Consider the following 22,604-nt stretch of genomic DNA (forward strand, 5'->3'; position numbering starts at 1 on the left):
GATGTAATGGATGGAAGTACCTGAGAATGGAAGAGGAAGCGAGCCCCAGAGCACAAGTAGATAAAGGGAGGAGGAGGAAGGAAGAGGTGTAGATCAGTAGGTTTGTAGTTTTGGTAGTAGGTATAGTGACATTGTTTACAGGGAGCTGCTGCTTGGACAGTGATGTCAAATACTTTCCTGTTTGCTGCCCAATTTACCAACACATATACCAGTGTTAGTAAAGTCTATGTTATTGGTGTTTTCTTTGCAGATACAGGGCCAGAGCTTTGTAGGTATTTTCTAACTTTACAAGGGTGCCAGTACCCTTTACTATAATTTCAGAGTGCAGAATTTGTAGCTAAATATTTAGATATGGGCATTTCAATAAGTTTGCAGTACTATTTGAGATATGTATAATATTACCTCAGTTATATCGAACATTATAAAGGTTTGAGCTTCCCTCATCAACCATTCCCCTTATGTTCCAACCCTACTGAGCAGCTGCTTATCCCTGAACATCTCCCAATATTACATGTACATGCCATGCCATCTGTGTGCGATGCTGCATTTCCCTCCACCCCAGTTCTTTAAGAACTAGCTCAAATGCTGTCTTCTTCATGAAGCATCTGTAAAGCAATAAGTAATTAATTTATTCCACTTGATTTCCCTACCACGACATGAAACAGAACCTATTAGAGTTCAGAAATCTATTTCACCTGTGTAGTTCAAATCCTGAAAGGTAGGCTCCATGTTTTACGAATCTCTTTATCACCAGATGGTACTTCCTGTATAGTGGATTTTCAATAATCATTTGTTGAAATTAATCAATGCTGGATAGATGAGGAATTATCTTGTAAGCACCAAACCTTTAAAAATTATAAACATTCAGGATAGTAATCTTTCTAGACCTTTATACATATCTCTTGACTTTCTAAAGTAAATTGAATAAAGTCTAATCCTCTTTGAAGGTTTTAGGGGAATCATGAGTCAGATGCTAAAGTCTACAAATACCCTCAGAGCTAATCGAAATATAGGACTTCTTACCCTAGTGCTGAATGGGCTTCTGTTTTATGGAGTTTTCATTTTACATCTTATTCTGCATCTGATTTTTGCAGCTATTCTTCCCTTTTTCATTTTCTGCTTCTAATCAGATTAATTTACTGATGATTCTGTTTTAAAACTACATGCTTTAGAAACTAAAGCAAGAATAAATAGACTCTGGCCCTAGCTGGTTAGGCTCAGTGGATAGAGCATCGGCCTGCTGACTGAAAGGTCCCGGGTTTGATTCCAGTCAAGGGCACATACCCAGAGTTGTGGGTTCAGTCCCCAGGAGGGGGCGTGCAGGAGGCAGCCAATCAATGATCCTCTCTCATCATTGATATTTCATCTCTCTTTCCCTCTCCCTTCCTCTCTGAAATCAATAGTATGTATACACACACACACGTGTGTGTGGGTGTGTGTGTGTATATATATATGTGTGTATATATATATGTGTGTGTGTATATATATATATATGTATATATATATATATATACATACACACACACACACACACACACACACACATGAAAATTCATGCACTGGAAGGGGGGTCCCTCAGCCCGGCCTGCCCCCACTCACAGTCCGGGAGAACCTCAGGGGTGGGAGGTGACGCCCCATCACACCTCTACTGCTGCCACTGCCAGCAGTGCAAGCCTCGGACGGCCCTGGTTACCTGAGCCTCAGGCAGCCCTGGGCGGCTGGGCAGCCGCCATCTGAGGCTTGCCATGCACCTCCCGCCCCGGGGGGGCTGAGGGGACTGGGCGCCGCCATCTTGTGGCTGTGGGCACCGCCGTATTTGAGGGCGGGGCAGTCAGTTAGCATATTCCCTCCTTACTGGCTTGAGTGCTGCCATCTTTGAGGGCGGGGCAGTCAATTAGCATATTGGCTGTGGGCACTGCCATCTTTGTGATAGCATGAGGATCAATTAGCATATTCCCTCTATTAGATAGGATATTTTAAAAATCTTTAAAAAAAGAATAAATAGACTCTATAGGGCTCTTCTGGGGATAAGTCTTTGCATGTTGGTGTCTGGACTCCTCTGCTCTATCCATTCACCCCTTTAGCACCTTTTGGGGGTCAGCACTATAATAGGTGCAAAGGCAGGACTTCATCCTTGTCTTCAAGGGTTAATCCCTCTTAGCATCTTTAGTCTTTCTGTGGTTCTCAGCTATACTTTTTCTTTTATTTTAGGGTTTGAATGATTAATTTTGCATATAAATAATAAGGGTAGGAGTTAAACAAAGGATCTTATTTTAGCCAGGCGATTTTCAACTGTTGTCCCACTAGAATTTTTAAAACATGCAGTAGCTGACTATTTAGACAGGGACACTGACCTCTTTTCCCTTAGTTTGCCAAATAAAAAAATGACAACAGCCAGCATAACAAGAGCCGTCAGATGTGAATGAATCAAAATTATACCTGTTTTTTGGTCAGATTGGCAAAAAATATATTTTTTGGTGTGCTGCAGAATTTTAGTAATCAGTTTATGTGTGCCATGAGATGAAAAACGTAGAAAATTGCTGGTTTAGCTTTCTGAATTCAGTCTTACATGGAACTGTAAAAAAAGTTACAAAAAATAAAGATAATAAAGTATATAGCTTTTCTTTTTCTCTCCTATAGGAAATACAGATGAAGCGGACAGCAATTGAAGCTTTTAATGAAACAATTAAAATTTTTGAAGAGCAGTGTCACACACAAGAACAGTATCGCAAAGAATATATTGAGCGATTTCGCAGAGAGGGGAATGAAAAGGAAATTGAACGGTAACTCTACCTAATTACCTCAAAGTACATCAGTGAGACAAAGTACATCAGTGTCTTTTCTTCCCCAATAATCTCTGTTGTGTTTGCTTTTACCCCTCAAACTTCACAGTCCTTTCATATGGAAGTACTTGCTGTTCCCACCAGTGGCAGCAAACTGAACCTCCTCTCCTCTGCATTCTTCTCCTCCTAAATATTAGCTCTTGCTCACCCTTTAGGACTCAGCTTAGACATGATTTTTTCTAGAAAAATTTCCCTGATTCCCTAGACTGGTTTGGGGGCTTTTTGTCCCTATTCCTATAGTATCTGCTCCTGACTCCTACTGTAACATTTACTGAATGTCCCACTTACTAAACTGTGAGCTTGTTGAAAGTAGGGATATTGGCTTATTTTCCTGATAGTTACAGCACCTGTTATGGTGCGGAGAGTACATAGTGGTACTCACTGAATATTTGTTGAACTGAAAATCAATAGCAGCAGTCTGAGAATAAATTGGAGTGGAACAAGACCGTGGGTAGGAAGAGCAGCTGGCTGACTGTTGCAGGTGGCTGTAGTCTTAGGTCATCAGGTTAAAAGATGGCGAGGGCCTGAATCAGAGCAATGACAGGAAAAGTGGTGGAGTTAATGGAAATGCTGAGGACTTGAAGCCTTACCAGGAATGATAGGTGTGGGATAAGTCAAAGTTTATGCCTACTGACTAAGGGATGGTGTTATTCACAAAATAGAGAGTATGAGGAGAGTTTGGGGTTAGAACCAATGAGATTGAGGTTTCTTTGAGAACCCAGTGGAGTTGTCTGAAAGGCTGTTAGATTTGGAACTCAGGGTACAGGAAGGATTTGGGAGGCATAAGTGTGTAGGTGACAGTAGATGGTAAGAATGAGATTACACAGGGAGAATGAGCAGCATGAGAACTATTGGATCTGGCAACCAAAGGATATTGTAAGCCTTTATCAAAGCAAATTCAGTGGAATATTGGAAGACTGAGCCAGAAAACAGTGGGCTAAGGAGTGAAGAAGTGGATAATAAAAATGAATCCTATTCATTGAGTACCGCTATGTACTCTCCGCACCATAGCAGGTGCTGTAACTATCAGGAAAATAAGCCAAGAGAAAAGCAAAATTATTTCTCATGTTAGCACCAAAGTGTTAGTGAACTTCTTTGTGCAAAAGACCAGGGCTAAGTGGTATGAGGCAGTATAGCCTAATGTTAAAACCATGGGCTTGGATTCTCTGTTGAATTATTTACTAGCTGTGTGATTTTTGGGTGAGTTACTTAATTCTTAGGGCCTGTTTCCTCCTTCATAAACTGTGGATAATATCTTGTTGAAATGCCATGAGAAGTCACACACACACACACACACACACACACACACACACACACACATTAATGATGCACAAAGGCATGTTTGTGTATCTGAATATATCTTGGCATTTGCAGTCAATAGCAATTATTAATAATGAAGAAATAGAAAAGATTTTTTAAGTTTAGTGCAATGGGAGGTAAAGTAACACAATGACATTTTAATCTATACTAATAAAAGGGTAATATGCAAATTGGTCATGACACCCTCACAATAACAACCGAACAGCAGGCTGGGTGGGGCGACAAGGCTGGCAGGGGGGTTAGCGAGGGACGACCAAACAACTGACCAGCAGGCTGCATGGGGCCACCAGGCCGGCAGGGGGGGGCAGTGAGGGGAGACCAGGCCAGCAGACGGGGGGCAGTGTGGGGTGACCAGGCTGGAAGAGGGGGACAGTGAGGGGCAACCAGGCTGGCAGGGGGGGCAGTTGGGGGCAACCAGGCCAGCGGGGGGGCAGTGAGAGGCAACCAGGCCAGCAGAGGGGGGCAGTTGGGGGCGACCAGGCCAGCAGAGGGGGGCAATGAGGGGTGACCAGGCCGGCAGAGGGGGACAGTGAGGGGCAACCAGGCCGGCAGGGGGGGCAGTTAGGGGCAATCAGGCTGGCAGGCAGAAGCAGTTATGGGTGATTAGGCTGGCGGCGGGGGGGGGGGGGCAGTTTGGAGCCAGCGGTCCCAGATTGTGAGAGGAATGTCCGACTGCTGGTTTTGGCCCGATCCCTGGGATCGGCCTGAAACCCGCAGTCAGACATCCCCCAAGGGGTCCCGGATTGGAGAGGGTGCAGGCTGAGCTGAGGGGACCCTCTCCCCCAGTGCACGAATTTCGTGCACTGGGCCTCTACTAGTAATATAAAACCATATATTGAATGACAAGTGAGTAGTGTGGACAATTGTGCCGAAAAGCTTATAGCTACCACCTACTGAGTACTTACCAAGATGTGCTAGGCATTGTTAAGTCCTTTTACATGTATTATCACATTTAATTTACACAGTAACCCAGTGAAGTAGGTACTATTTAAGTACCCATTTTAAACAGAAGAGGAAATAAAGGCTCAGAGAATTTAAATAACTTGCCCATAGCCACACAGTAAGTGATAGGCCAGAGCCTCATACTTAGGGCAGGCTGACTGCAAAGCCATTGCTTTTAACTGCTATATTGTGTTATCTCTTTATATCATCCATATAGCTACCAGTATTTGTTCAATCATGGCTCAGTCCAAAGCCCAAACAAGGGCATGGATCCTCTCTCATACTCTGTCTTTTGTGTTTTTTTAGAGGAAGGGAAAGGGAGAGAGAGATAGAAACATTGATGAGAAAGAACATCAATTGATTGGCTGCCTCCTGCAAGCCCCTCACTGTGGATGGAGCCCACAACCCAGGCATGTGCTCTGACTGGGAATCGAACTGGCAACTTCTTGGTACACGGATATACGTTTGATTACTGAGCCACACAGACTGGGCCATACTCTGTTTTTTGGTTCCATTTTTCTCTGTGTTGGCTTCATCCTCAGGCAGTCTTTCCCTATGAGATGGCAGTATAGCAGCTGGGAGTCCCTAGAATCAAATACACTTTCATAATTTAGCAATCCTAATGGAAAGAGAATCTCTATTTACAATAGTAGCAAAAGTCCTGGAATTGACTCTCATTGAGTCAGTTTGGGTATTACTTCTATTCCTGAACCAGTCACTGGCCTGAGGGTGTGGATAAGAATGGAATACTTTTATTGGCTGTGCTGGATTGTGTGGATGTTCACCCATGAATCTAAGATGAGGGCAGGGAACCCATACTACAGGAACCATCAGGTGCTATTACTAGAAGAGTGGAAATGGATATGGACCAGGAAAAAACAGCAGATGTCGACCACACTTAAGACATTAGGCTCTGCTCCTACTATAGAATGCTTCTGCTTGGTTCCTATTTTAGCCTTAATATGTCAAATATTTTCACAGAATTATGATGAATTATGACAAATTGAAATCCCGTCTGGGTGAGATTCATGATAGCAAAATGCGTCTAGAGCAAGATTTGAAGAAACAAGCTTTGGACAACCGAGAAATAGATAAAAAAATGAATAGTATCAAACCTGACCTGATCCAGCTGCGCAAGATCCGAGATCAACATCTTGTGTGAGTAGTGTGGGAGGGGTGGAGGGCAGGAGATACCTCTAGCACCAGACTTCTGCTGGCACTAGAAACGTTAGATTTAGAAGAACAGATTTGTAATTGAGAAATGGCCAGTAAGAATGTAGGCAAGTATTCCTATTAGTAGTAGGGCTACCAGAGTTGACCTACACAGAACAATCTATTAAAGGTTTTTATGTCTAAGAAATGAAATTCTGTATTTAAGTAATAGAAATGTGTGGATAGCAAGCATGAAAGATAATTTGATCTGAAGATTGAAACCTAATTTTTTAATATTATGAAAAATGATACAATTTAGCTAGATATAGGGATATTATCCAAATACAGATTGAAAGATATATTATCAGAACAAATTGTGTGGATTAGATTTTTAGGACAAATGACTATTTCAAAGAGAAAAGCTGTGAGAAAGGAGAATATATTAAGTTTAGTTTTAGGAAATGAATGGACTGTTATGAAATATGTTTATGGGTTTCATTCATGTAAAACAACTCAATTCAAACTCCTGGCAGAAGACATCTGTGTTTTCCTTATGTATCAGGCTTTCTTTGTGTGAGAAAGGGAGAAGGGATAAAATACAAGCTTAGAAGTTGGAACAGTGCTGTTGAGTTTCAGTAGAGGAAAAATTTCATTTATTTATTTTAAAATCTTTACTTTTCTTTTTTAAATCTTTATTGTTGAAAGTATTGCATATGTCTCCCTTTTCCCCCATTGACCCCTTCTAGCCCCGCCCCCGCCCCAGGTCTTCAGCACCCTATTGTCTGTGTCCATGGGTTATGCATATATGTATACAAGTTTTTTGGTTGATGTCTTCCCACCTACCCGTCCAACCCCGCCTTCCCTCTGAGATGTGACAGACTGTTTCATACTTCTATGTATCTGGATTTAGTAGAGAAAAATTTAAGGTGATTGTTTTAGGGGCAAACAATTACAACTACACTATGCTGAGTAGTTTTTAATAACACTCCTCTCTAGAGATCATTTCAGTTTGCTATTGTGACCTCCCCAAAAGTCAAGCACATATACAGAGCATACAGAAGAACTTTGGAAACAAGGCAAGAATTTACCCTTATCTAAAATCAGGGTGTGCCTGCTCTTGGAATACTTACATGGTTCTCACATAATGAAGCTGAAAATATGCTTAGGAAGTTGTTGCCATGAACCAAAGGAATGAGTGGAAGCACTTCTTTGGCCTGGAAAGCGATAAGATACTAAGAAATACACCATCCAAATGGGCATGAATAAGTGAGGCAAACTAGACCTTAAAAGTTCCTTATTTATTTATTTATTTATTTATTTATTTATTTAATTTTAATAAATCTTTATTCAGATTATTACAATTGTTTCTCCTTTTTCCCCCCGTAGCTCCCCTCCACCCAGTTCCCACCCCACCTTCTGCCCTTACCCCCCCCCCATTGTCCTCATCCATAGGTGTATGATTTTTGTCCAGTCTCTTCATGAACCCCCCATACCCCTTTCCCCCTGAGAATTATCAGTCCACTCCCTTTCTATGCCCCTGATTCTATTATATTCACCAGATTATTCTATTCCTCAGGTTTTTAATTCACTTGATTTTTAGGTTCACTTGTTGATAGATATGTATTTGTTGTTCATAATTTTTATCTTTACTTTTTTCTTCTTCCTCTTCTTTAAGAATACCTTTCAGCATTTCATATAATACTGGTTTGGTGGTGATGAACTCCTTCAGCTTTTTCTTATCTGTGAAGCTCTATATCTGCCCTTCAATTCTGAATGATAGCTTTGCTGGGTAGAGTAATCTTGGTTGTAGGTTCTTGCTATTCATCACATTGAAAATTTCTTGCCACTCCCGTCTGGCCTGCATAGTTTCTGTTGAGAAGTCAGCTGACAGTCGTATGGGTGCTCCCTTGTAGGTAACTAACTGTTTTTCTCTTGCTGCTTTTAATAATCTCTCTTTGTCTTTTGCTCTTGGCATTTTAATTATGATGTGTCTTGGTGTGGTCCTCTTTGGATTCCTTTTGTTTGGGGTTCTGTGTGCTTCCTGGACTTGTAAGTCTATTTCTTTCACCAGGTGGGGGAAGTTTTCGGTCATTATTTCTTCCAATAGGTTTTCAGTATCTTGCTCTCTCTCTTCTTCTGGCACCCCCATAATTCTGATGTTGGTACACTTGAAGTTGTCCCAGAGTCTTCTTACACTATCTTCAACTTTTTGGATTTTTTTTTTTTGCTTTTTGCTTTTTTGGTTGAGTGTTTTTTGCTTCTTTGTATTTCAATTCTTTGACTTGATTCTTGCATTCCTCTAGTCTGTTGTTGGGTCTCTGTATAATATTTTTTATTTCAGTCAGTGTATGTTTAATTTCTAGTTGGTCCTTTTTCATATCTTCGAGGGTCTCGTTATATTTATCGGCCTTTTCTAGGATATTCTTGAAAAGCCTTATAACCGTGGTTTTGAATTCTATATCCAGTCGTTTGTTTTCCTCCATTTCTTTCGTTTGTGATCTGTTTCTTTGACGCCGCATTTTCACTGCTTCCCTGAGTTGGTAGGGTAAATTTGTGTGCTAGGTTTCCTATATGGCCCAGTGGGTCTGCCTCCCCAGTTAACCTGAGGTGGACACTCTTGGTGCACCCCTTTGTGGACTGTGTGTACAGCCTTGTTGTAGTTAAGTCTTGATTGTTGTTGGTATCACCGGGAGGAATTGACCTCCAGGCCAGTTGGCTGTAAGGATCAGCTGTGTCTATGCTGGGAGAAGTTCGGTGCTGGAGACAGCCTTATAGGATTAGACTTGCCAAATTGCAATAGCCTCTGTGCTCGGCTTGGATGGGGTGGAGTCTCAGGGTGGAGCAGACAGTCTTGGCTTCCCGGCAGCCTTGCCCTTGCGCGCCTTCAGTCCTCCGCCTTCCCCGGCTCCTGAGTCTCTGCCCGAGAGTCCAGATTCCCCCCACAAGAGCGTGGGTCCCCAGGAGCTCGCCTGGAACTGGGGTCCAGTGCAGTTAGAACTGGGGCTCAGTGCGGTCAGGAGCCTCCGACTCCCTTCCACTAGGGAAAGTCTGTGGCAACCTCCGCAGCCTTTGTGCGCACTGGCACGCCGTGCCTTCAGACTTCTGCCTTCCCCAGCTCCCGAGTCTCCGCCCGAGAGTCCAGACTCCCCCCGTAAGAGCGTGGGTCCCCAGGGGCTCGCCCGGAACTGGGGTTCAGTGCAGTCAGAACTGGGGTTCAGTGCTGTCGGGGGCTTCCTTTCCCCTTCCGCCAGAGAAAGTCAGCCAGGCTCTCAGCCGCCCTTCCTCTCTGCGCGCACAAAGACCCTTTGCCGTACTTCCAATTCTCTGTGAGCTTTTCTCTTTCCTTCTAGTTGTAGAATTTTCACTCAGCCAGCTTTCCTGTGGTTCTGGATGGTGTCCGTTCTGTCTTTTAGTTGTAGTTTTGAAATTGTTGTGCGAGGCAGCAGTTTAGGTGTTTACCTATGCCGCCATCTTGGTTTCTCCAAAAGTTCTTTTAATGGGATAAATAAACCAAATATAAAAGAGAGCTTAGATAACATCATGGATGATAAGCCATGACCTGCTAGTAAAGATAGTTAGGATGTTTAGGGAGACACAGACAACCCTTCCCTCTCTCGGAAGGATTACTTCAGGTTGGATAGTCCAGTGTTCCACAGTCCATACTTTGATGTTTCTAGCAAAGACAATACTAGGTGTGGTGGACTGGATGTGTTCCAGTACTGAAATTGTCTAGTCAGTGCTGAAGAGGAGACTGGTTGTAAAATGTGTGCTGCATGATATTGAGTATGATCTTTCTTTGGTCCTGTTTTGAAGTTGGAACAGATTGGAATTCTCCAGTACCCAACTAGAGATTGTCATTAGTTCATCAGGCCCCCTTGGGGTGTGGACATTTCCCTGACTTCCCACTGCGTAACCTACAAGACTGAAATCCCAGTGTACTGTTTCTAGGATATTCTTTTTTTTTTTTTTTTAAATATATTTTTATTCATTTCAGAGAGGAAGGAAGAGGGAGAGAGAGAGATGGAAACATCCATGATGAGAGCGAATCATGGATCGGCTGCCTCCTGCATGCCCCACTGGAGATCGAGCCCACAACCCGGGCATGTGCCCTGGACCGGAATCGAACCCGGGACCTTTCAGTTTGCAGGCCGATGCTCTATCCACTGAGCCAGACCAGCTTGGGCGTCTAGAATATTCTTGAATGCTTAAATATAGAATTTCATTTCTTAAACATAGAATAAACATTATCTTAAGTATAAAATCCTTTAAAATTCATTTTCAAAAAAAAGGAATTTGGTTGTTTATTTGTAATTCGTTTTCATGAGGAACTAGTTTTCATGATTACCATTTACTTTTCTTGGTATTTATAAACCTAAATTCATAAATTCAAAATAAAGGCTAACTTACCATAACAATATAGGTGCATTAAAGATGAGTTTTGAGTAATATGTACTAAGGGAGTTTGCAGCTAAAGGCGTTCTGTGGAGGGGTGGTATGTTTTGTTCTATTTTAAAACAATTTTATTGAGATGTAGTTTACACCCCATACAATTCACCCATTTCAAAATACATAATGCAATATTTTTATTATATTCATAGATATATGCAACCATCACCATAATCAATTTTAGAACATACCTCATTATGCCAAAAAGAAACCATGTATCCTTAACTTATCATCCCCCTATCGCCCTACTCCCTCCAGCCCTAAACAATCATTAATCCATTTTCTGTCTCTGCTGCCTGTTCTGGACATTTTATATAAATGAAATAATAAAATATGTAATCTTTGGGAGTAGCTTTTTTCCCTCAGCATGATGTTTTTATGGTTCATCCATGTGGAGCATGTATTAGTACTTCATTCTTTTTAATGGTCAAATAATATTCCATTGTATGGATATACCACATTTTATTGTATCTGTGCTTAACTGAAGAACTGCCAGACTTTTGCAAAGTGGCTGCACTATTTTACGTTTCTACCAGTGATGGTCTGTTTTTCATTTTTTTAAGTAGTGAATCACTTCTTAATTTATCTCATAACTTAAAATTTTTAAAACTGATTTTTTATTTCAAAATGTCGTATATATTATCTCATTTTTATGTAGGGAGTGTCAAGTTCTGTTTATAAAATTTTATATAAGACAAGTTGCATTCTTCTTTTTCTTTAAATTAAAATTAATTTATTCCATGTTTCCATCTGCCTGGTTATATAAAAAGTATTTTATCTCAGTTATGATTAGGACTCTTCCTACTTCCTATACATACACACACACACTTGGATTACATGAGAATGTCATCATGAAGTACTGCCAGGAAATGAGTGGAGCAAAGTCCCTTGTCCCCCATCACTGCCAAATTGGGTGCTTCCTCTGCCCCTAACCATTGGTTCCTGCCATCTGGTTAAATATTGCTGTTCCAGAAAATTCGGAGGTGCTCTTCACAGTGATCTCCTTATTTGGCCACCAACAGACTCTGCATCTTAAAACCTTCTGCCATCCATCCAGGGTGCCTTATACATGGGGCACCCTTTTCTTTTGCCCATCTCATAATATAGCCAGGCTCTAGGGAAGCATGAATTTCCCTCCAGGACTTCTGCTTCAGCTTCGAAGTATTTTTTTGATATTACCCTTTCTCAGGGATTATCTAGTTTAATCCTCTTCCTTGGACTGAAACACAAGCACTTTTTCTATTAGGGGTGGTAGTTGGGTTGTAAGGCTAATTAGACCTTTAGAAAGGATACTATCGGTACACACTAGTGGCCCACACAGTGCACAGATTTGTGCACATTGAAAGGAAATTAATTAGAATTCTTGGGGAAGTGCTGCGGCTGGAAGGGCATCTGGGGGGTGAATGAAAAAAAAAAAAGAAGAAAGACAACTCATGCTCCGTCTTCTGGCTGGCTACACTGGCTCTGGTGCAGTGACTAATGCAGGTGGTCCAGGTGGAGTTGGGGGTGGGGGTGTGGGGAAGCGGGGGTGGCTGGGTAAGATGGGCGTGTCCGGCCAGACATGCCCTGGAGCCAACCTCCCGTGGTCCCTCCCCAGCAGGCTGCACCTGCTGTGGCTAAGGGTGTCTGTGGAGTAAGCAGGGTCCCTCAGCCTGACCTGCAGGGATTGGGCTGAAACCACCAACATCCCCCGAGGGGTCCTAGAGTGCAAGAGGGCACTCTGCAAAGTTGCTGTTGTACATGGTGTGGAACGCAAATGCAAGTGTGCAGTAAACCGGATTCGGGGCTGACAACATAACCTATGGCTGAAGGTGGAAGTGCTCGCTGGCCCTGTGAGGAATCGGGCTCCCTCCTCTCTGGTTTTAGGGTGCATTACCCAAGAACTACCGCTGCCAAGTCACCGGAGCTCGGCAGCTCCTGTGTTGAGTGTCTGCCCCCTGTCGGTCAGTGTGCATCATAGGTGCCGGCCGTTCAAACAGTCAGACGGTCATTTAGCCTTTTATATATATAGATTTTTTTTACTACTTGCTGGGTTAGGGACTAGGTAAGGATATACTAACACCAGCTATTTTTTTCTCTTGTTTTTCTTAAGATAAGTGTAAATTGACTACAGGAGTAGTATTTTTCCTGATTTTTAGAAGAGAATACTGAAGCATAAGTAGAGGCTGATTAAAACCACACAATTAGTAGGATGAGAACTGGATGTTGATGTTGCTGGTGGAAATGGGGTCCTGCCACAGAGTTGTGAGGAAAGCACTTTGGGGACCATGCAGGGGAAGATGAGATGTAATGGTAAAGTTTTTTGAAGCTGGAGCAAACACAAAGGACTGTCCCCAAGTGCCCGGAGTCTGTGGCTCAGCCATGGGCAGGTGGTTCAGCTTTGTCCTGCTGTGGAAGAAGTTCAGCCTTGTCTTCATCAAGCCCAGAAGAAGGGCCAGGGTCCAGAAATTCTGTACCATTAGTTTAGTCCATGCTAAAGCTTAGTCCGGTTTAGTTTCTGTCCCCATTTGGCTAGCTTAGTCTCTGTTCTCTACTGCGCTGGGCTGCTGTATCCAGGCCCGCATGCTTGGAGCCTGCACAGCCAGGCAGGCACTCGGGCTCCCTGTGGCTGCCAGGAATACATGGCTGCTAGGGAGGGAGAACGCAAGTATACAGTGCAGGACCAAATGGGCGAACAAATGCGTGCTACCTAGTGAGGCCTTCGTTAAGCTTTGATGATATTACCTCGGGTTTTCAAACTGACCAGTCTCTTTCCCAGTGCTCTGTGGGTTTGCCCTTCCCCTAACCAGTCAGGTCTTTTTCCCAGATTAAACACTGACCCTTTATGGTCACCATCCTGGCTTCTACTGGGCATTCATTTAACAGGAGAATTTCCCCTTTATTGTTTATTCCTCCCACCCCCATAGTCCCTGCAAGTGAACGGTTGGTACCCAGGGAGATTGGAGAGTAGGTCCTTCCTCCCCATGCAGGGAGGAAGGGAGGAGTGTTAATCCTCTTGGCAGAACAATGTGGCTATCTCCTGGAGTGTGTGAAGCTGTAGCTTCCGACCTAATTAAGCTTAGCCAGTTTTGCTCCCTTCTCTTTATTAATATCTAGGTACCTATGCTAACATTAGGTCTTTTCATTTTTTGGCCTCAGCTTTTTCCTCTAGAATGTACTCTTTAGGAGTGATCTAGGCATTACTCAATCATAAGATAAATATGAATTGCCATACTAAAGTCACTTGAGCTTTTTCAAAATCATTTTTAAAAGCTAGTCAGTTCCTGGCATTGTTAATAGATATTTAAGGACTCAGAAGTATGTATTAGTATTTGGAATGGACTTTTGGGAGATTAGAAAAGTTGCAAATGTGAAAAGGCAGGACACCATCTTACATGAAAGGTGGACCAAAAATAGTCTTCTCTTCCTCCTGGATTTCTCTTGGTGTCCTAACATTCCTTGGGGTAGAAAAAGAGGCTCAGTTTAAAGAGGTTGGTGTTTAAAAGAAAATGGGAACTCTTTCTCTAAAAATCAATAAACTATTCTTTAAAAAAGAAAAGAAAATGAAAACTCAAGAGAAAATGTAGTGTGGTTTGTTCATTTCAAGACTTTTACCCAGTGTGCTTGTCTCTTTAATAAAGGAAAGATCAATTTTTATTTATTTATTTTTGTTAATCCTCACCCGAGGATATTTTTCCATTGATTTTTAGAGAGAGTGGAAGGGAGGGGGGAGAGATAGATAGATAGAAAGAAACATCAATGTGCGAGAGACACATTGGTTGGTTGGCTTTTGCACATGGCCAGGGATCGAGCCTGCCACTCATGGTACATGTCCTTAACTGGAATCGAACCCAAGACCCTTCAGTCTGCAGGCCGACATTCTATCCACTGAACCAAACCAACTAGGGCAAAGATAAATGTTTTAAGGACAGAAAGTTTGGATGACAAGAGTACTTAGAGGAGGGTATCTGGATATTTTGCTAAGAGAATTGGTGGTGTAGGAGGGGGTTTGTTACTAAATAAATTCTATCAAGATCATATTAGTTGTTTTCTGGCTTCACTAAGCATATGAAATGGAACCCAGGTTAACTGAAAGACATGTCTTATTGAGAAAGGCTGTGAAATCTGTCTAAAGGAACTTTAAATTAGTGTGATGCCAAGTTATATAGTGTACTTGGGGTTGACCATGAAGATTTATTAAAAACAGCCCACCAGCAAATATTTACTAACTATTTATTGAATCTCTACTATGTACTGGCACTTTTCAGCATTGGGATTAGCCATGAGCAAGACAATCCCCTTTCTTTAAAGCAGCTTACATTTTATTTTATTTTTTATTAAATATATGTTTTTATTGATTTCAGAGAGAGGAAGGGAGAGGGAGAGTTAGAAACATAAATGGTGAGAGAGAATCATTGATCAGCTGCCTCCTGCATGCCCGTATTGGGGATCGAGCCCACAACCTGAGCATGTGCCCTGACAGGGAATTGAACCTTGACCTCCTGGTTAATGGGTCAGCACTCAACCACTGAGCCATACTGACCAGGCAAAGCAGCTTACATTTCAGTGGAGGAGACTGTCAAGAGAATAAATGCCCAAACCTGTAAGAATTTTTATGAGTTTATTTGAGCCAAACTGATGACAGTTGCTAAAAGACAAAATCTTAAGAGACTGGGAAAATGCTGCAAAGAATGGCAGTTTTGTACCTTATTTTATACATTATCGTCAAAGGAGGAGAGGTGTAAGGGGGTTACATAAAATTCATTGGTGATAGATTAGGGAGGCAGGAGAAAGCAAGGGTGTGGGGGGGGCATTGGGGCGGGGATTCTCTGGAATTGGATAAAAAGTAAAACAAATAGACATACTTTTACATAGGTGGTAGGATAGTTAACAGTTAACACGATAACAGTGAGGCGATTTGTGGTCTCTGCTCTGGTGTGGTAGTTGTGCTTTGAGGGGTGGGAGTGGGGGGGAAGAAAATTACTTTGATATTCCGAAGGTATGTTATGGTAGATGCACAAAAAGACAATATGCAGGCTCAGTTAAGGTGAAGGTTGACCTTTGTTATGGAAAAATACCGGCCATGAACTGTTTTTAGTTAAAAAGTTTTAATTTCAGACTATCCTATGTGGTTACTTTAGGTCTCTGAGTTTGTAAGACTACTATGCAGGCCTCCCCTGAACTTGTCAGGTTTAGTATGTGGCCCCTTTTCATCCACAAGACAAACATAAACAAGTGAAAATATAAAACAATTTCAGGCCAGGGCTAAGAAGATGATAAAGTACAGAAAGTGACTGGGGGATTGCCTTAGTTGGGAATCCCTGGAGGGAGGTGTTTAGGATGAGATCTGAATGAATAGGGGCCTGGTTGGGGGACAGCAGTGAGAGTTTTTATATTCCACTGAAGTTTTAGACCATCAGCCATCTCAGTGGTTTATATCATTTTACATCTAAAATGTTGTATTTTCCTGGCTGGGTGGCACAATTGGTTTGAGTGTAATCCTGGTACACCAAGGTTGTGGGTTCGATCCCCAGTCAGAGGACATAGGAGAATCAATCAATGAATGCATAAATAAGTGGAACAAGTCGATGTTTCTCTCTCCTTTCCTCTCTCTCCAAAATAATTTTTAAAGACATTGCTGTATTGTAAAATACTATGATTTGCCTGGTGGTGAAGTAAATTCTGTGGCTTGCTTAGGTGCAAGTATAGACCTTAAAATTCTGTTTTAGAATTTTAAACTCAATATAGAGACCACATAGGAATTGATTCCTCTGGCCAAGCGGAAATCACAAATATGTGACACCATACTGATCTAACTAATGATTTCAGCAACGTGTCTCTCCCACTGTGTTTGAGTGTCAGTATGTGTATGCTTATGGTAATAAAACCTTGTAGAAAAGGAAAATGCAAAGTGAGAAGTCTCATTTCAGGTAGCTCTTTGTGTTTCTGCCTTTTTGCAGAAAGTTGAAGGGAAAGTAATGGAGAAACTAGTTTAGGGAAATTTCTGGCCACTCCGTGGGATTGGGAAAAATAAGAGGTTCCTGGACTCTGGAAATTTGGTTGGCTGCGCGGGTCTTCTTCATCCAGGCAGTTTGCACAGATACTGACACTGCTATCTTCCCTCTGGCAGATGGCTCAATCACAAAGGAGTGAGACAGAAACGCCTGAATGCCTGGCTGGGAATCAAGAATGAGGATGCTGATGAGTAAGTTCCTTCTGTACCTTTCTGTCAGAGGGTTTTGTTCCCAATTTAAGACCTGGGCCTTCTTTATACATGTTAAATATTGGTTTTTATTGTCATTTGAGGACATTGAATTAAGAACTTTGCTCCTTTTTTGAATTGAATTTTCTAGAGTACCCTATAGGCATTTGAGTTCAGAGACCTGCCTAACCACGTGAAACAAAAGCATTGGTCTGAAGGTCATTCAGACACCCACATGTCAGCTTGTTGGATGAGACATGTGAATTCTGTGCTTTCTGTACCATAGCAAGTAATGAAGTTGTTGAAAAGCATCCAACTAATTAGAATTTCATTTTATCATTTTATGGTTAAAGATTTAGAAGAGAGTTTTATTTGTGAATTTGCTTTTAGATATAAGTAACCTAATTGTTAGAATAATATTTTAACATTTAATTTTTAGGACCTATTTTATCAATGAAGAAGATGAAAACCTGCCCCATTACGATGAGAAAACCTGGTTTGTTGAGGATATCAATCGAGTACAAGCAGAGGACTTGCTTTATGGGAAGCCTGATGGTGCATTCTTAATTCGTGAGAGTAGCAAGAAAGGATGTTATGCTTGCTCTGTGGTGTAAGTCTTCCTGGGAGTATGACCTTTTGAAAACTTCTGCCTTGATTAAAAGAAAATCAGTCTCTCATAAAATTCAATAAAATTAGTTCAGGCGCAGTAATGAGGGCCCAGGGCTTAGACCATTAATATTTTATTTTTTATTTTATATATATATATACATATATACATATATATATATATATATATATATATATATATATATATGTATATATATATATAAAATGCTTTATTGTTTAAAGTATTACATATGTCTCATTTTCCCCCCACTGATCTCTCCCCAGCCATTCCCACCCCCCAGCACATGCCCTCACCCCCCCTACTGACTATGTCCATGGGCTATGCTTATATGCATACATATGAGTTTTTTGGTTGATTTCTTAGACCATTAATATTTTATAAAGAAAACCATTGCTTTAGGAGAAATGATATCTGAAATCATTTTAGGGATTTTAATTTAAATGGTAAGTAGATTAGGCCCTGCAGTATTGCTATTGGATTTTAGGTATTTGTGAAAAGTAATGTGAGATCTTCCATTGAAAAGATAACTTAATTCTTTTTTTTAAATGTATTTTTATTGATTTTAGAGGGGAAGGGAGAGGGAGAGAGAGAGAAAAATATCAATGATGAGAGAGAATCATGGATCGGCTGCCTCCTACATGCCCCCTACTGCAGGAACCATGGCCTTCTGGTTCATAGGTCCATGCTCTACCACCAAGTCATGCCTGTCGGGCATCCCTTAATTCTTTTTTTAAGTTTTTTAAAAATATATTTTATTGATTTTTTTACAGAGAGGAAGGGAGAGGGATAGAGAGTTAGAAACATCAATGAGAGAGAAACATCGATCAGCTGCATCCTGCACGCCCCCTACTGGGGATGTGCCCGCAACCAAGGTACATGCCCCTGACTGGAATCGAACCTGGGACCCTTCAGTCCGCAGGCCGACGCTCTATCCACTGAGCCAAACGGGTTAGGGCTACTTCATTCTTTAGTAGTCTTCTGCATGCCTAACTTGGTCTTCATTATCAGATTTAGGAAGGCTTGATTAAATAGAAATGTTTTTGCTTCAGCAGAAAAACTCTATCTAAATTTTGTACTTAAATAGTATTCTGTTGGGTAGTGATAGGTAATGTTGGGTGATTTCCATAAGATCATCTTATGAATTTGTTTGGAAAAGCCTATAGTAAGTAATCTTACTATATTATTGTGATAGTGATGCTACTGATGGACATGGCAGAAGGCAAGCAAAGATGACCAAATGTTTTTCCCCTCAAAGAGGGCAGTGTGGTGAGGATAAACAAAAGGCACTCATTAACAGAGTGCTCAATGCTTTACATGATCATCTTGTCTTTAGTGGTGTACCTCTGTATTGAGTCAGAGTTTGAGTCCAAGTTTACCTGGTTTCAAAGCCCACATTTTCCTATTGCAACACACTTCATTTCACAATTAAATATCCAAGATAAATAGAATCACTGTGAAATGGTATCATTAGTTGCCTGTGCACATGAAGAATTGTTAATTTTGGTGGAGAAAAAAAGGATTGGAGGGTTTTGCGGAAGAGGTGGCATTTGAGCTGAACTTTGAAAGGATGAATATGGGATACCTATGGGCAGGAAATGGGAGGAATTGAAAAGTACATTGGATTACTGTTTTCCAGAGATAGAGCTACTTGAAAAACGGTTTCATTTCTCTGAAACATGGACTGCTCAAGTTATATGAATGGAAATGGCAGGAAAGGATGGTTCTTGTAGGATTTGAGATCTTTTAAGAACAATAAAAAGAAGGAAGGTGATAATCCCAGTGCATTGGTCCCTCACCCTCACCCCAGGTCACTGGGTCACAGGCTAACATAAATCCAGGGAGACCAAGGAGCAGCTTGAATATCTTAGGGAGCTGTGTATTCTTTTTCTCCTTTTTTTTAAAAAAAATAAAAATATTATTTTTATTGATTTCAGAGAGGAAGGTAGAGAGGAGATAGAGATAGAAACATCAATGATGAGGGAGAATCATTGATCAGCTGCCTCCTGCATGTCCTCCACTGGGGATTGAGCCCACAACCTGAGCATGTGCCCTGACCAGGAATCGAACCGTGACCTCCAGGTTCATAGGTTGACGTTCAACTACTGAGCCATGCCAGCCAGGCCTTTTCTCCTTTCTTTAGCCACAGACTTGGCCAGACTCAAGTCCACAGCAGTGTGGATTTCCCTTGCCTATTAAATCCAACTGCAGTCATATATCAAATTGAAGATATTCAGAAGCAAAAGAGTCTGGCATCACAAAAACTTCCACTTGTTTGGTAGCCACTTTGGCTACAGGAAGCCTGCTTACAGTGATCTCCAATATACTTAAGACATTTGCTAAAGGAGGGACATGAATAAGTTAAGTTTTTTAGGAGACACTCATACCAAAATTAAAATCATCATGTAGTTTCGCGAAGGCATGTAACACCTTTGTTTTTCCATTTTAATTTTTGTTAATGAAATCACAAAAAAGCCTCAGAATAAACTAACTTTATAGCCTTGTGAGGCTAAAGACCTGCAGCCAGCAGTGCATATATTCTACTAGGCTAGGGCAGTGGTCGGCAAACTGTGGCTTACAAGCCGCGGTTTGCCGCTCTGTTGACTAATGAATTTGCTGACCACTGGGCTAGGGAGTCAGGTAGTAAGCACTTGTGATTCTTATTGTTGTTGCCATTTGGGATACAAAATTTGATTAGGGGTAGAACAACTAGATAAAGAAGGAAACAGAAGACTTGAACAGCACTATAAAACAGCTAGACCTAACAGACATGTTTAGAATATTCCACCTACCAACAGAGGACACATTCTTCTCAAGTGCACATGAAACATTATTCAGGATAGACCACAGGGCCATAAGTCTCAATAAATTTAAAAGGATCGAAATAATACAAAATATGTTCTCTAACCACAATGGAAATAAATCAGAAATCACAAACAGAAGGAAATTTGGGAAATTTCACAAATGTGGACAGTAAACACATTCCTAAATAACCGGTAGACCAAAAAGGAAAAGGGAAATTAGAAAATACTTTGAAATGAGTAAAAACGAAAAAACATATCAAAACTTATGGAATGCAGTGAAAGCAGTGTTAAGAGGGAAATTTAGCCGAAACCGGTTTGGCTCAGTGGATAGAGCGTCGGCCTGCGGACTGAAGGGTCCCAGGTTCGATTCCGGTCAGGGGCACGTACCTTGGTTGCAGGCACATCCCCAGTGGCGGGTGTGCAGGAGGCAGCTGATCGATGTTTCTCTCTCATCGATGTTTCTAGCTCTCTATCCCTCTCCCTTCCTCTCTGTAAAAAATCAATAAAATAAAAAAAAAAGAGGGAAATTTATAACTATAAACATTTATATTAAAAAATATCTAAAATTAATAGCCTTACCTTCTTCTACCTTAAGAAACTACTCCCCCCCGCCCAAAAAAAAAGAAGAGCAAACTAAGCCTACACAAACAGAAGGAAAGGAATAATAAAGATGAAATAGAGAAATGAAATAGAGAATTAAAAACAATTGAAAGTCAGTGAAATCAAAAGTTGGGACCAACAAAATTGACAACCTCTAAATTGACACACACACACGACACAAATTACTAAAATCAGGATGAAAGAGGAGACATTACTTGTAGTCCTTACAGAAATTTAAAATGATGATGAGGGAATACTATAAAACAATTATAGACCAGCAAATTAAATAATCTAGATGAAATGTACAAATTCCAAGAAACACACAAACTACCAAAACTGACTTAAGAGGAAATAGAAAATCTGAAATATGAAGAAAACTATAGCAAGTAAAGAAGTTGAAATATTAATTAAAAAAATAAAACTACCCACAAAGAAAAGCCCAGGCCCAGTTGGCTTTACGGGTAAAGTCTATCAAATATATTTTAAAGAATTAACATAAGTCCCTCACAAACCCTTACAAAAAATAGAAGAGGAGAGAACACTTTTCAACTCACTTTATAAGGGTAATATTACCTTGGTAGCAAAACCCAGACAAAGTTTTTTTATTTTATTTTAATATCTTTATTGATTTTAGAGAAGGGAGAAGGAGAAAGAGATAGAAACATCAATGATGAGAGAGAATCATTGATCAGCTGCCTCCTGCACGCCCCACACTGGGGATCAAGCCCAAAATCCAGGCATGTACCCTGACTGGGAATCAAACTGTGACCTCCTGGTTCAGAGGTCGACCCTCAACCACTGAGCCATGCTGGCTGGGCCCATAGAAAGTTAACACAAGAAAAGAATTGTAGTAGGTATTATCCCAGGAATGCAAGGGTGGATCAGTATAAATCAATCAACACAATAACCCATTTTAATAAAATAAAGGACAAAAATTACACAATAATTTCAGTAGATGCAAAAAGCTTTGACAAAATCCAACAATTCTTCTTCTTTTTTTTTTTTTTTGCAAGGCAAATATCTACACCTATCAACATTTTTGTTGTTGTTGTTGTTAATCCTCGCCCGAGGTTATTTTCCCATTGATTTTTAGGGAGAGTGGAAAAGAGAGGGAAAGACAGAGGAACACTGATGTGAGAGAAACACTGGAGCCTGCAACTGAGGTATGTGCCCTTGACCCAAATTGAACGACCCTTTTGGTCTGCAGGCCGACACTCTATCCACTGAGCCCAATCAGCTAGGGCAATCCAACAACTCTTTTATTTTAAAAAACACTGAACAAACTAGGAGTAGGAGGGCACTTCCTCAACCTGATAAAGAGTTATCTATGAAAACCCACAGCTAATGTCATACTTAATGGTGAAAGACCAAATGCTTTTCCCTAAGATAGGAAAAAGACAAGAATGTCCACTCTCACCACTTCTAAATATTCCACAGAAGGTTCTAGCTAGGGAAGTTAGGCAAGAAAAAGAAATAAAAGACATCCAGATTGGAAAAGAGTAAAATAAATGAGTTCATCAGCGTTGTAAGTTAAAAGATTAGGATACAAAAATCAGTTGTATTTCTTTTTTTAAAAAATATATTTTATTGATATTTTACAGAGAGGAAGGGAGAGGGATAGAGAGCTAGAAACATCGATGAGAGAGAAACATCGATCAGCTGCCTCCTGCACACCTCCCACCAGGGATGTG

The 22,604-nt window shown here is 41.0% G+C and overlaps 1 protein-coding gene across 1 annotated transcript in view; it reads left to right on the forward strand.

Annotated features, from left to right (window-relative positions):
- The window catches only part of LOC308241770 (phosphatidylinositol 3-kinase regulatory subunit gamma), a 97,731-nt gene that overhangs the window by 68,921 nt on the left and 6,206 nt on the right, over positions 1 to 22,604 (forward strand). The window contains exons 6-9 of the mRNA XM_080655367.1: positions 2,641 to 2,783; positions 6,087 to 6,263; positions 16,813 to 16,887; positions 17,324 to 17,494. Coding sequence (XP_080511493.1) covers positions 2,641 to 2,783; positions 6,087 to 6,263; positions 16,813 to 16,887; positions 17,324 to 17,494 — 566 coding nt within the window. The remainder of the gene's footprint in view (positions 1 to 2,640; positions 2,784 to 6,086; positions 6,264 to 16,812; positions 16,888 to 17,323; positions 17,495 to 22,604) is intronic.

Source organism: Plecotus auritus, assembly GCF_963455305.1.
Source record: "Plecotus auritus genome assembly, chromosome: 2".
NCBI lineage: Eukaryota > Metazoa > Chordata > Mammalia > Chiroptera > Vespertilionidae > Plecotus > Plecotus auritus.